General features: G+C 34.4%; 1 protein-coding gene across 3 annotated transcripts; it reads right to left on the minus strand.

Moving 5' to 3' along the window:
• Window positions 1-10278: 10278 nt before the first annotated feature.
• On the minus strand, window positions 10279-14130 carry LOC114247832 (JNK1/MAPK8-associated membrane protein). Of its 3 annotated transcripts, none has more exons than XM_028180886.2 (5): window positions 13889-14130; window positions 13505-13764; window positions 12935-13144; window positions 11979-12148; window positions 10279-11257 (listed from the first exon to the last, which is right to left on the minus strand). In XM_028180886.2, exons 2-5 carry the CDS (start codon window positions 13735-13737, stop codon window positions 10977-10979), a joined length of 894 nt encoding a protein of 297 aa, XP_028036687.2. In that variant the 5' UTR covers window positions 13738-13764; window positions 13889-14130; the 3' UTR covers window positions 10279-10976. The 3 variants fall into 3 exon arrangements, with proteins under 3 accessions (XP_028036687.2, XP_028036688.2, XP_028036689.2); XM_028180887.2 differs by having other exon boundaries at window positions 13505-13738; window positions 13889-14091; XM_028180888.2 differs by lacking the exon at window positions 13889-14130 and having other exon boundaries at window positions 13505-13868.
• Between the last annotated feature and the right edge of the window lie 414 nt (window positions 14131-14544).

A 14544-nucleotide genomic window follows, 5' to 3' on the forward strand; every position in this document is an offset into this window, starting at 1 on the left:
CCGTTCTTCAGCGGAATACGAAACGAAAATATATTGCGTCGAAATAGGTTCGCGTTTTGCCATATTTTTCAAACTATAAAATGAATTTCATGTTTTTACATGAGCTCATCTCATCAAACTCCAACTACAGACTTTTGAATGGGTTAAAATTTAAAGTCTCGTCTAAATATAAAATATATCACTTGTCACATGATTGCATCCTAATGCCCTTGCGTACTTAGTGTTTTAATTTTATGCTCCCACGGAATACTCATGTACATGCTTATTACAGACATAAATCCTGTAGACAGAACAAAGGGTAATATGTACATATATAACCGACCATTCCTCGAGCGTCTAAAAGAAATTCCGATACATAAAGGCCTGTGTTGCCCCGCCGATATAGAAGAATAATAATTTAGGGTATATTTTTTGCTGTGGCTAGCGTTCGCGTTTTATTGCACACTATTCCGACGAATAATCGCGCCGAGAGGGGGTTTAATGGACCGGCCGATGGTCTGGTGCCCCCACCGCCCCCTGCCGTGGGCAGTCCACTATATTGGCTACGAATATTGAATACTTTTGCTCTGAACCGTAAGGCTTCGTGTGGCACACCGCTAATCAGTGGCCTGTGATGGAGGGTACGTGAAAACGCAATTTGTACTCTGCTACAATGTAACGAGCTCGTAACACGAAATTAGTTAGCAAATAAATAACATAATGTGGACTTATCGTGTGATTAATATACCGAAAAAAAACTTTTCAGAATAAGTGTCGTTCAAAGATGAAAACACTGGTTTGAATACTTGTGAAAAAACTGGAATTCCATGTCAATGATATGATACAACATATCGTCGCTGTCAAACCAAAATCTGCTATGTGCAAAAACTCTATTTTGAATTAACGAGTAAAAACATTTTCGTATAAATTTTTATATGAAGGTGAATTATTAAGAACTATATCAAATGAAAGCTATAGATAAATATTAAAGCTATAGACACATAAGTTTTTTTTTTTATACGGTAGATAGGGCTGTGAACTATACGAAAAGGTCAACAAGTAAAAATCTCAAAAAGTGCACATAGCAGATTTTAGTTTGACAACGACGATATATCACTTCGTTATATGTTATCACAGCCAGGAATATCTAAGAAACAAAATGCGTATTCACCGTTTTCTTGTCACCGTAAATATGTTTCAATGTTATCTTCGAGTTCTGGAAATGACAAGGCTTTTAGCGTTTTCTCCACTACAATCATTGAATATTCAGTGTTGTGTCTATATAAACATTTATGTAGTACATAACGATATATTATTTGCACAGTACTGATTTATGATAACATTTTATTTTACCTAAACATTGACTAGAGCAACTGCTGCCGATAGATGAAAAGAAAATTGTCCTCTAAGCGTCAAAAACCATTCATAAAATTGTGATGAAATATGATATCGTTGTTTTTGGCGTTCTAGAAATGGTTTCTATCGCTTCCGCCATCAACGTACGACGGACAGAGAATGATTACTTTCAAGAAATTGATACTTTTAATACAATTGGCAATAATAGATGATAATTCAATGGTACTGGAACCTTCCAGTTCGGCATGCAAGCAGTTAATTGGTTACTTTGATAATGAAAGCACTAATCAAAAATTAATATAAACACACTCTAAAAACAAATGAAATTTAAAACAGCAGTATTTGATTTAGTTCAGGCCAGAATATTGGACCAAAGCAATTGACTAATTATATTCTTATCGATCCTTGATGCGTACCTATGCAAATCTTCACGTTAATTGGATGTCTTGATTTAATTGACAAAATTACTTTAAAATAACTTTTTTTTTATTATTGCCCTTGTAGGCAGACGAGCATACTGCCCACCTGATGGTGAGTGGTTACCGTCGCCCATGGACCTCAGCAATGCCAGGGGCAGAGCCAAGCCGCTGCCTACCGAAAAACTCGTTACATATTAAATAGAATGATACAGGTAAAGCCGATAAAAACATTTAGAAATAGATTTTAGTAGTATATTTTATTTTAAACGTAATTGCAAATGATAAATAGTTATATGGCGCGCGATATTTACGGGCTAAGGTGAAAGCGAATAGTATTTTGCGTGTTTTCTTGAGAAAAAATAATTGAATAATATTGAAACGGATTAATATTAAGCTTTTCCCACGAGACTAATACCGTGTGGCAAGTTGATTCAGTGTACTGTTGGATCTTCGACACTAATGACAAAGTATTTTTCGTGTTCTGTATTATCTTGCTAATAATCTTGATAAAGAATTTATTTCAACAAATATATTAATTAGTAAAAAAATAACAATTCGGATTTGAAATTTTCATTGAATATATCGTTATTCTATTAGGCCGAAGTGTTAAATTTACCGTGACTAATATGATTCCTTAACACAGCAAAATTATCATCCAACTCATTACAAATTCCAACAACAAACTCTTGAAATAACATCTCGAACGTAAATCAATATTTATTCCGGCAACAGCCAACGAAATCAAAAATCCGTCTGCATTCCCGTTCTCGGAATCCACATTGAAAATTGTGTATTCCGTTTGAAAAATCAGAAAGTTCGATAGCACTACACCGGCTCGTTCGTAACTCCACCTACGCCGTACGTTGGTTTAGTTACTTGGAAAAACTAAGATAGGCAAGTTTTATTCAGTTCGCAGTATAAGTTTGCTCTGAAACTTTTTTTCCCAACTTCCGTGATAGCGTATCGAGAAACATGTTTTCCATTCGCTTGGAAAGGGTTTATATTATTTTCCGGTGAAAATGATTCGCGCTTAGCACTAAATAACGATGATTGTATGAAGTCATTGAACCTAACCGCCCTAAAAAATTTAAATTGAAGATTTATCACATTTGAATTATTGCTGTATCGTCATCATTTCATGAAGCTCTGCAATTCGTCAGTAGCGCCTCGTTGATCGAGTGGTGATAGACCTTGATTACCATACCACGAACTTCGAATTCGGTTTTCAGAGTTGTAGTCAGTCGTATTGCAAAAGAAAATCAAGCTTGGAGCGATTGAATAGATTAGATATTGTTATGAAAACCTAAAACACAAAACGGTTTTAGGCAAGCTAAACCACTAGTGAAAAAATGGTTGTTAACATTGAACTACATGGGCACAGAGAACTTAATTAAAAGCAAGAAATAGGAGTAGATTTATTAGTATTGTATCTTTTTGTTTATTTTTTCTAATTAACTTATTTTATATTTGTTTATGTCTACGCTCCCCACATATGTGTAATTATTTGATGTGTCATTTTTATTACTCAAATTTTTTTATTATATTTTATGTTAAATCTTGTAACGCATGCTTTTGAGCGTAATAATTATTTAATAATAGTAATGTCGTTTTGAGGTCAATTATATACATAGTAAATCGCATTTTGGAGCTCACGATACAGGCTATGCCTAGTGCGAGGATCATTGGTTAATTTTATATTGTTGATGCCATCTGCGTAATCTCTGAATTTATTAAATATGTAAATACTTAGTATTCTATGTCATGATTTAAGAGTTTATGTAGTAAATAAATAATTTATTAATATATTATTATTATTATTGAATGGTATACGTTAACTGTTTAAAGTTTTTGCTCGCTAAAAATTATCTCTTTCCTACAACCGGTTATTATAATAAAAAGCACATTTACAAAACTCGCGTCCCACAATGAATACCTAATGTTAAACTTAAAACACATAGAAATAAACCAAGAGTTGTCGTGATACTTTACGCCATGCGGAACATTAAATACGCTACGTTATTACGTCTAACTGAAAACGATAACAAAATACCTACCTACGGATCATTGATTCCAACTACTAAATAGTCGGATACGATCGGAATATCTTACATTCCCAAGACCCCGGGCTGGCTGGGGCTACAAAGTTTTTATTGTTTAATACCAACGAAGGTTTTATTCGATGTTGTAAACACAAAATTGCATTTCGTATTTACGAATTTTCATAGCTCCAAGCTTTTATTACGGTTGGAAGCCACAGCATTATTTCATTGTGAATACGTTAGGTGATGAGTTCACGAGTGCTCACGATTGACAGTCTGTTTGTATTGGCTTTGTTAATGGTCTTGGTGATATTTGCTCCTATTAAAAAACGTCGTTTTTTTTCTACCTACGAATTTTAGTGTTGTTACGAAATAGTTTCTTCTACTGTACCTACTAACAGTTCATTGCATAGTTTGAAGTCTTCTTGAATACCTGTAATGGTTTAGAGTTATTTATAGGTTCTTTGGTTATCGGGAGACGCGACATAATTGAAACCATATTATTGTTAATGCATTATTCCCAAGTACTAACAGCTTATTGCATACTTTGAAGTCTTCTTGAATACCTGTAAAGGGTTAGAGTTATTTATATGTTCTTTGGTGATCGGGAGAAGCGACATAATTGAAACCATATTATTGTTATGCGTTATTCCCTACAACCACGACGACCGGAAAAAAAAACCTAACTTGGAAACGTACGAAATAACTTAATGCGAATACCAAGCGACGGATCACCCGAAATTCACATATAAATACAATAAACAACAAAATATTATTACATATTTCGGAAAATCAGAAACTAGATACACATTCACAACATCAACAACACATTCAAAAGTAATCCATTCGTCCACTACCAAATTTACCAGGCCCAAGTTACTAAATTTTCGCTGTATATTTATTTCTGTTTACGGCTCGCCCTCCACGGCTGGGCCCTCGTTATTTCTCGCATTCAATGTTCCAGAATGTTCACCAGTTTCCAGTTCACGATTTTGCTTTCAATGCACATGCATCGTCTGATTTTATGCGGAGTTTCAGCGAGCAATCTGTTGCGAATCACTTTTAATATAAAACTATTTTCGTTTCGAATACTACCTAGCTAAAATGCCATTCCGATTTTTTAACGTTAACATTTTATTTTTAACATCCCAGTACAGGTACATGTACTAGTTTTTATTTAAGTTACAGCTACTGTTTATATCAATAATATTATACATATAATGTATTATTTTATTTATATCAAAATACAGTTTAGCTTAGTAAAACTATAGCACAAATTGAGTTGCTCTTATGAAGAGAAACAACATTTAAAGCTATTGCTTCACCACTATTTTTATATGTTTTTATATTTTAATATTTCAAAAATGCTTTTATACTAGGCTGCACTAAAAGTATCGGGAATGGAATATTTCCACTGTTTCTGTCATATTAAAATATTTTTAATTGAAAACTCCATGGTTTTAAAAATCGAATACCATTTATTTATTTAAAAAAAGATTCTCGGTCTTGTCACGAGGTTTTGTCACACTTGCTTAGTCGTTGAGAAAATGGAATTTACTCGAGAAAATTCAAGAGCGATGATTTATTATGACTTTCGAAGTGGTTTAACACAAAAACAGTGTGTTGACTGGATGATTTCTGCATTTGGTGATGAAGCCCCATCCAAAACCACAATTTATCGCTGGTTTGCTGAGTTTCAACGTGGACGTGTCAAGCTCAGTGATGATCCCCGTCAAGGTCATCCAAAAACTGCAGTCACCCAAGAAAGCGTTGATGCTGTGCGTAAGCTGATTGAGGAAGATCGACATGTGACATACCGCGGAATTCAGGCAACTTTAGACATTGGCATGAGTCAAATACAAATAATCTTGCATGAACAATTAGGTGTAAAAAAGTTGTTTTCCCGATGGATACCGCATTCGCTCTGTGAAGAGCAAAAAGCGGCTCGCGTTACTTGGTGCGTCAGAACTCTCGAAAGATTCCACGCAGGATCCTCAAATGCTGTATACAACATTGTATCAGGTGACGAATCCTGGATATACGCGTACGAACCCGAAACAAAAAACCAGTCATGAGTTTGGGTGTTCGAAAATGAGTTAAAGCCAACAAAAATTGTTCGTTCACGGAGTGTTGCAAAAAAAAATGGTGGCCACGTTTGTCTCCAAAACCGGCCATGTTACGACTATTCCTCTTGAGTGACAAAGAACGGTTAATGCAGAATGGTATGCTAGCATTTGTTTGCCACAGGTCGTTTCTGAACTCCGTAAAGAGAACTGTAACCGCCGCATCATCCTCCATCACGACAATGCGAGTTCTCACACCGCGCACAGAACAAAAGAGTTTTTAGAGCAAGAAAACATAGAATTATTAGACCATCCGCCGTACAGCCCCGACCTAAGCCCTAATGATTTCTATACTTTCCCTAAAATAAAGAATAAATTGCGTGGACAGAGATTTTCATCACCTGAAGAAGCTGTGGACGCCTACAAAACGGCCATTTTGGAGACCCCAACTTCCGAATGGAATGGTTGCTTCAATGATTGGTTCCATCGTATGGAAAAATGTGTCAAATTTCGCGGAAAATACTTCGAAAAGCAATAAATACATTTTTAAATAGTAATGTTGTGTCACTTCGTTAATTCCCGAAATTTTCAGTGCCGCCCTCGTATGTCTAATGTTCTTTCTAATGTTTTTATGTTTCAATATTCGAAATTCTATTTATGTCATCTTTATATCATATTAACCTCTTTTAAGATTAATCGTATAGAGGTTACATACATTATATAATAAATGACATTTACCTATAAGCATTTTTAACCTTGTTGTTCGAAATGATTATTTTAACCGTAGATTTAATGTCTTAGGAATACTTATCTATATAGATTTTCTCAAATTAAACAATAATAATATTAATAAGCCCTTTAATACGGGCCTCTTGTTGCAATTCTATATTTTTATTATGATTACCCTAAGTGCAGTGATCTTAAGGAGTACCTACGGAATGATTTCGATTACTCTAGACCCTACCTTACAACTCTCCTGTACAAACTTTCCGTAAGTGTTAGTACCCAACTTTTTTGTTAATTCCCTCTTTTCCTTTTGATATTTCTAGGATATTGATTCATTTCACGCTTCCCCCCATAGGTTTGGCAATTAAAATATAACTATACGTAACGACCGTGCTCCCCAAAAATATGTAGGTACACAGCAAAAGGTAATAAGGATATTTATTTACATTTATACAAAAGGCATTTACAACCAGTATCACCAAGGTATTATAGGTTCAATGCCTTTCATTAAAATACATATAAGCCTACGCACAAAAAACTAATTCAACACTACCAAATTCTAATGTAAACAAGAAAAGAATTTCCACAAGGGGAAAACGTGCGTCGCTGTATGGCTCGGAGAGTTTTAATAACAGGTGTGTGGAGCGCACAAAGCAGGACAGGGCATTGTCTGTGCCTCATTCAAATCACAAACGAACGACTCATTCCGTACCGCCGCGGGCTGGGACCGCCAAAAATATTTGAACTAGGTTCGTTGTCGCCAGCAATGAACTGCACAGACTATAAATGATGTCTTTGTTCGGTTTTCAGGTCCATAATTAAAACACAATTAATTACAACTCTATTACTTAATTAAAATGACTTTTACGGTTTGGTCCCTCGTACTTTACAGTATTAGTTAGTGGTAACGGACCGTGACCATATAGTTTAAGAAACTCGGAAGTAATAGAATGACAATAAATAACGCGACATTAAACCGTAAGAGTCGGTTTAATTATATCTACGGCTCGCGAAATGAAAGAAAATACTAAGTCAATTAGTCTTAGGGTAAGGTACGTGTAGGTAATCTAAGTTACCCTCGCCTTTTGTAAAGATTATAAGATATATTATAGATATTTTATTTTACATTTAGCATTACAGTAGATATATTAAAACTTAAAAAAAACGAAGTATGTATTGATCCTATTAAAATCGTAATATGTTCCAATGTAAAAACATAAAATCAAAAATATTTAAGATACATGTAAGTAAGAATAGTAGTTTTAAACAACAATTACACATGTAATAGGTATAGAGATTGTGTCTTCATATAATATAGGCTGAGCATGCGAACTCGTCCACCCGCCGCCCGTGAAGAAACGGAAAAGATGGAAGTCCCTATCTTAAAAAATTATAACTTATATACAAGATAAGTAAGTTACGAGAATTTTGTGTAATTCATTTGAATGTAGATTAATTTCAAAACCAGATTTTGTTGATCAAATGAGAAGATTAAATTGACAAACAATTCTTTTTCATAAAAATACACGTACTCATTATTTCAATTAGGTACACATACCTCCATTATTGTTCTTGAGTCGGGCCTCAAACGAAATGAGCTTTATTTATGCCCCGACAGAATCCGCATTATCTCATTTTAATGACAACCATTTTCCGAGACGGAAAATCGCTTACAAAGATGTGCGATGGAATCGCTTAACGAGACGCGTGTAAAAAGATAAGTAAACAAATAAGCGAATAATACGGTTAGAATAGTCACTCGGATTCGCTTGGAACACTGAAAGCGTTTAATAATGAGAATGCTATAAACGCGGCCATTTCTTTTTATTCCGCCTCCTTGGCCTTTGTTTCGAGCGCTGTAATACCCAACCAACCCAAGAGCAGGCTATTTGTACGTTATTTTATTTTCAGCTAACTTTCAAGACAGGAAATTTAAGGTTGAATACCCCATTTTTCTGACAGAAACTTGGCAATACCCACTCAAAAATTTTCGGCAAAAATAAATACAAACAAATCTCTGATAAATGTTTGGCTGGTATTTTATGGAAAGCGCGTGAACTCAATAAGGTGTTGATGTAAAGAAATGGAGAAAACTTATTTTTCTTGTGCTTCGATACTTATTGTGAACAAAATGAACTACTGTAATTTCATTACTTATCAGCCGCGATTTGTTTTAATAAGTAAATAAGTTTTGTTTCCCTTCTGGCACCACTGCTAGCATCTCGTCCAGAATTGGGTTCGGTAACTCCATTCCCGCCATCAAAATCTTTGTCCAGCCCATACTATTGGCTTCGAAGGCCAATTGTACCTAGGAGTCACCCTTGACAGAAGGATGACAGATTGAAAATAACCTACACCTCACCTACGTGATGTTAGTATAGAATATCGTGAGCCTCAGGTAGGTCACCCAAGCCAAAATAGATACTAAATGCATTTGTTAAGTTAATCACAAACGTAATGATACGTTTTAACTGTTTTATGTGGTATATATTAACCATGATCATGAATAGTAGTCGTTCTAAAAAATTTGCCATTTTACTATTAAGTATTATATTTTTTGTAATCGACATATAGATGGAAATTATACTAGTTAACCCAGTCTTCGGTTTTGGGATTGGTACCTTTCCAGCTGTTATATGACTAGGTAAGGACGAGTTTGACTACCGAACCAATAATAGGAACAATAAACATAACTGAAAAAACAATCTTTTACTAAACAAAATATATCGTTTTAGTACATAAACATTTCTTAAAATCTCAGATCAATAGTGTCGTATACTGTGTATCGTGTCCCTGCGGGTCAATTGATTTGTACATGTTGTTTAATGGAAACCTAATTTTTTTTTCTCCTACCTAAGCTGGTAGCCTTGAGAGGCTATGCCAACGTTACCGAGCAAGTAGGTGTGAGCTCATAGGGCTCTAACCTGAGGACATTACTAACACTAGGTCGAACAAGAGCAGTGCTTCGCAGAATCTACCACCGAATCGGAAACACGACCCACTGAGAAAATTCGGCAAAAAACTCAGTGGGCTGTGTCTGTGTGTTAATTTACTCGCCAAACTCTTCGTCGCAAGACGGGTTCAACGAGAACGATGACCGGTGCTTGAGGTAGGTACCTAAAAGCACCGTTAGTGGATCGGGAGGATCCGAAATGACGTGTTTGGGGCGACGTCGACTGCTTTCCATTCTGTCCGCAGGGTCGGGAACGAAATCGCAATGGACCAGGGTATTATTTATTATCTATGCAATGGACCATAATACAGGAAAGGATCCAAGTATCGATACCATTGATTCGATTCGATACGATTCTTTGGGTCGCTCCAGTATCGGATCAAGTGTTTTTTTATAAATAAAACAAGTTTTAATTAAAATTGAAATACAATTTCTTTATAGTGTAATTTACTCGCCAAACCCTTCGTCGCAAGCGATGGGTTCAACGAGAACGATGACCGGTGCTTGAGGTACCTAGAAGCACCGTTAGTGAATCGAGAGGATCTGAAATGACGTGGATTATGATTAACACATAATATGCAACTTTTAGCCGTGTAACCATCTTTCTTTGGTTGCTGAGAAGCGTTGAAAATAAGAGTCAACGGACCTTCTGAGATAGAAAGAAAATCAAGGATGCTAGTTACGATAGACCAATAAATCTTATCAACTGAATTTTATTAACGGTGATGAAAATAAATAGTAACTTTGTATGAAAATAATTTATTTACAATGTTGAGTACATCTGATCGATTGAACGAAGATAACCCGAAGAGGTGATAAGACTCAACAATGTTATTGCTATGCTTTCATTTTCTGCAATCCGACCTCTTAGCTGCGCTAACAGAGCGCGCTCATTTCTTGCAAATTCTAAATATTTGTAGTGTGGCAAATAAAAATAAATCCAACAAGCAAACATAATATATCATTTAGAACAAGATTAAATCATACCAACAAAAGCGAATGAAATTCAACTTAATTTATAAATTATTATTTCACTAAAAATGTACTTTAACATTCAACACAATTATCCTAATATTAATGAGAGCAAACTCACTAAAGAAATCTTTCCCTGTCCCCAATAAATTCATTAAGATGACAATATAATATCGACAGATGGCTGTAATAATTTTAACCATTAATCCATTCACCCATTTTAGGTAAATTAACAATTTTGCAAATTATTCATTATAATTATTATCTTGTAATTTTCCCATCAGTCAACAAAATCCTAGTTTGGACCTGCGAGTTCAAAGCACTAATGTAACGATGATATTCATTCTTTTCATTAACACAAACAATGAACAGGATTACAGAAACGTGTACACCTGTTGCTCGTTGTCTTCAACAGTGCATAGTGCTATCACAAAGTCGTTCTGATAAAATCAGATTTAACTTTTACCAATCAATCACCATGTATCTTCAAGGGATCTGTGAATTGTGCCGTCACAATATAAAACATAGCCGGAGCGGGCACTAACGACAAATACCATAATTCTATAAACCCTGTTAGTGATAATATGCCATATGCATGGACCAACCAGTGTCCAAAAAGGATAATTAAATTCCGTGTATTGGTGATAGAAGAAATTAATAGTGCTGGTGCAGACTGTTCTGATTTAATTGAGAAATGCGATGCTGATGTCATCATTGATATTATTATTACTATATAGGGGAATGAGCAATCTGAAAAAATAAAACTTATATGAATAATAATATTAAAATCACTACGAACGTTTTATATACTCTGTGTACTCATACCAAACTGCACAACTGTGGCAGTGCTCTTTAATCCCGCCGGCAATACCATTTTTTAATAAAATATGTATAACTAAAATATGTACTTTTTAATAAAATATGTTCAGGCATGACTTCCACATTGAACGAAGCACAACATGTTATAAAAAATTCTGAATTTGCAGAATTATTACATTTAAGAAACCTCAAGTGGCTCTGGTAATCGCTTAACACTAGGTTTGCATGAACTTGTTCACCCATCAAAGGATAAAATAAATAAAAACTATAATTTAATAAATAATATCTTAATAAGTAATTTTCTTTAAAAGCAACATTTAATGTTAAAATTAAAGTTTAGCATGATACACCGGAACAATATCCTTCATATCAGTAAATTCATCTTCGAGACCTTCCGTAATATAATATATATAATTTCAAATATTAAAAGTGTTATATTATAAAAATAAGTACATAGTTTTATAATATATGTCCACAGTGTAAATTTAGATTCAAATTTATATTGGGGACAAAAACAATATTCATATAACACACAAGAAATGTGTTAGGATTTGTCTTTTAAAAAACAAAAATATCAGGGTGAAAAAAGGATCAAAATCACTTTGATCAGATCAAGACTTCTAAATGATGCATTAAGAAAATGTGTACTCACAAATTAAACCGGCAGCAACAGTATGAATCAATACAAGTATAGGATGAAAATATAAAGCACAATATATTGCCTTTTTACCAGAATTGGGTGCATTCCAGGCCAGTAACCATGGTCTTAATGTTATGGTCATTAATAAGCTGAATGCATAAATCAGAAAAACTATTGTGTATCTGAAACAAAAAATAATAATTATATCTTTTCATTTCAAAATCTTGTATGGCAATTAAATTTGCACAACAGGAAGTGAAGGAAATGACACAAAATCCAGCCATGACAAAGAAATAAACAAGTTTTAGCAACAGAAATGGTAATTATTAATAAATATACAACATGTGACAATCCCACCTTATTTTACTCAATTTTGATATTGATAATCAACTCACAAATTAATTTACAAGTTTAATGATGGACAGATAAGGATGACAGCAAGTAATTGACAATTAAATTAAGAAGTAGATCAACAACACTAATAACACAATATTGCTAACATATACCAAGTAATCCAAATGTGTCAGACCAAATGACTGCCAGTCAAAATAATCACAGTCCCCAAATCACCACACTTTTATAAGTTTATTCGTGCTATAGTGCTTTGGCAAAGTGAGGGAACATCTAATAGAAGTTAAACTTATAAATGATTACATGATGGTTAAATAAATTGGCTTACTGCTCTGAAATTTTTTAGGACTTACATTCAAATGAAAAATTCAATTTTTTTCATCTATGAGATAAGCTGAAAGTTTTATTGTCTAAACAATATCAAAATTCCAAATTTGTTAATTTTTCTACTTACGTTACAAGTTGCATCATAGAGAGTGACTTGGCTCTACCCCTGGCATTGCTAGCGTCCATGAACAACGGTAATCACTCATCATCAGGTAGACGATATGCTCGTCGGCCTACAAGGGCAATAAATAAAGTTACTAAATTACTAATAAGAAAAATTTAATACTTACAAAGGATACACTGCTTCCTGAGTACAATGCAAGATCTCTTTATAATCTGGCTGTGGATTATGCAACAGTGTATACCAATCCGAAAGTGCTTTTGGTGAACACATATATAGTGAGACTGACCCAGGCGGAGGCAGCACTAACAATGCGGCAAGTGTTCCTGATATGACCTCCAAAAAGGCACACATGTGTTGTATGATAACGCCATTCTCGCTGAAATGTTAATTTAAAATACATAAGCCAAGAATCTCAAAATATTTTTAGTTCTGTATTATCAAACTTTCTTGTAGAGCTAACAAAATTGTTGATGAGACGAGAAAGGTGATTCAGTGAAAATGGAACTATCTTAGATTTAAACATTATGATTTACTTTTGCGAAACCATATCTCTCACAATAGGTAAGCACAATGTGACTGTGTCAGTATTTCTATGACATTCTGCTTAGTTTCATAAACCTAGTAAATAGTGAGCCTGAGATTGGTCACTAGAATAGTATTAATTAATCGAGTTTGAAATGTATGTAAGGATGGAACTAAAATAATCAATCGTTTTATTTAAGTAAGAAATACTCACGCTTTACCCCTGGTGACCATGTCAATAAAAAACCAGTGCAAAACCATGGGCAGGAGGACCATAAAGCCAAGGTACTGCCAGTCATAAAGAGAGGGTTCATCAACGCACGGCATGCAGTAACTTGATGCGTTTGTCCTGAAACCTCGCGGACACGCTCCACAGTCACTCCACGACCCATCTTCGAGTTCAATACGACCACAATACAGTCCTGGACACGATCTTACAGCTGCCATTCTGTAATGGAACAATCTACAGCTGAGCTGTATAGATTGTATTTATTGTTGTATTGTCTAAGTGATATTAATATTTATAATAGTCTCAGAATATTTTTTTTCAGAATTATTACTTCGTCATAATATCAGAATCATATGTTAGACAGCGTACCTGTGTGAAATATTAATATAAATTTTATAATTCCTTCAATTTCCAAGCTTTTCAAAGTTTTAAATTTTTTTTTTTTCTGCCATTTCTTGGCCTGCACGGTTTGTGCGTCAGCCATGCAAAAAGGTTAGGAAGTGTGTTAATGGATTTATTTTTTGGATTTGAAAGTTTTAAATTGCTGACATTATCTGTACATACATAGTAGTCAATGTCAATGCCATGTTTTTCCTATTTTTTTGCACTGTGATATGCAAAGAAATTACAACACATACTGTATACGGATCCAAATTGAATACTGGTGGCATGTGGCTTAGAAAAAGAAATATTGGTTTTCGTCGGAAGAGGCTACCATACGAGCAATTTACTTAATTCAAAGTTTTAATAAATTTTATAATTCAAAGCCTTTAAAAAAATTGTGAATCTTTGAAAAATAAATACAAATCCACATCCTCAAAAAGGATGTTACCATTGCTAGGATTAAAATAAGACTTGATCTAAAGGTTTTAGTTACCAGGTCATAAAATCCCTTAAAGAAACAATATCTAGGCATAAGAAGTTTTTATGATTATGTGCCTACCATAGGTTATACACTTAATATTTGTGCCTACTATCATGTCTATTTCTGTCGTCATGTATCCTGACTTAGTGAGTGGGACACA

The sequence above is a fragment of the Bombyx mandarina genome, chromosome 25, assembly GCF_030267445.1.
Source record: "Bombyx mandarina strain Sakado chromosome 25, ASM3026744v2".
In the NCBI taxonomy this organism is placed as follows: Eukaryota; Metazoa; Arthropoda; class Insecta; order Lepidoptera; family Bombycidae; genus Bombyx; species Bombyx mandarina.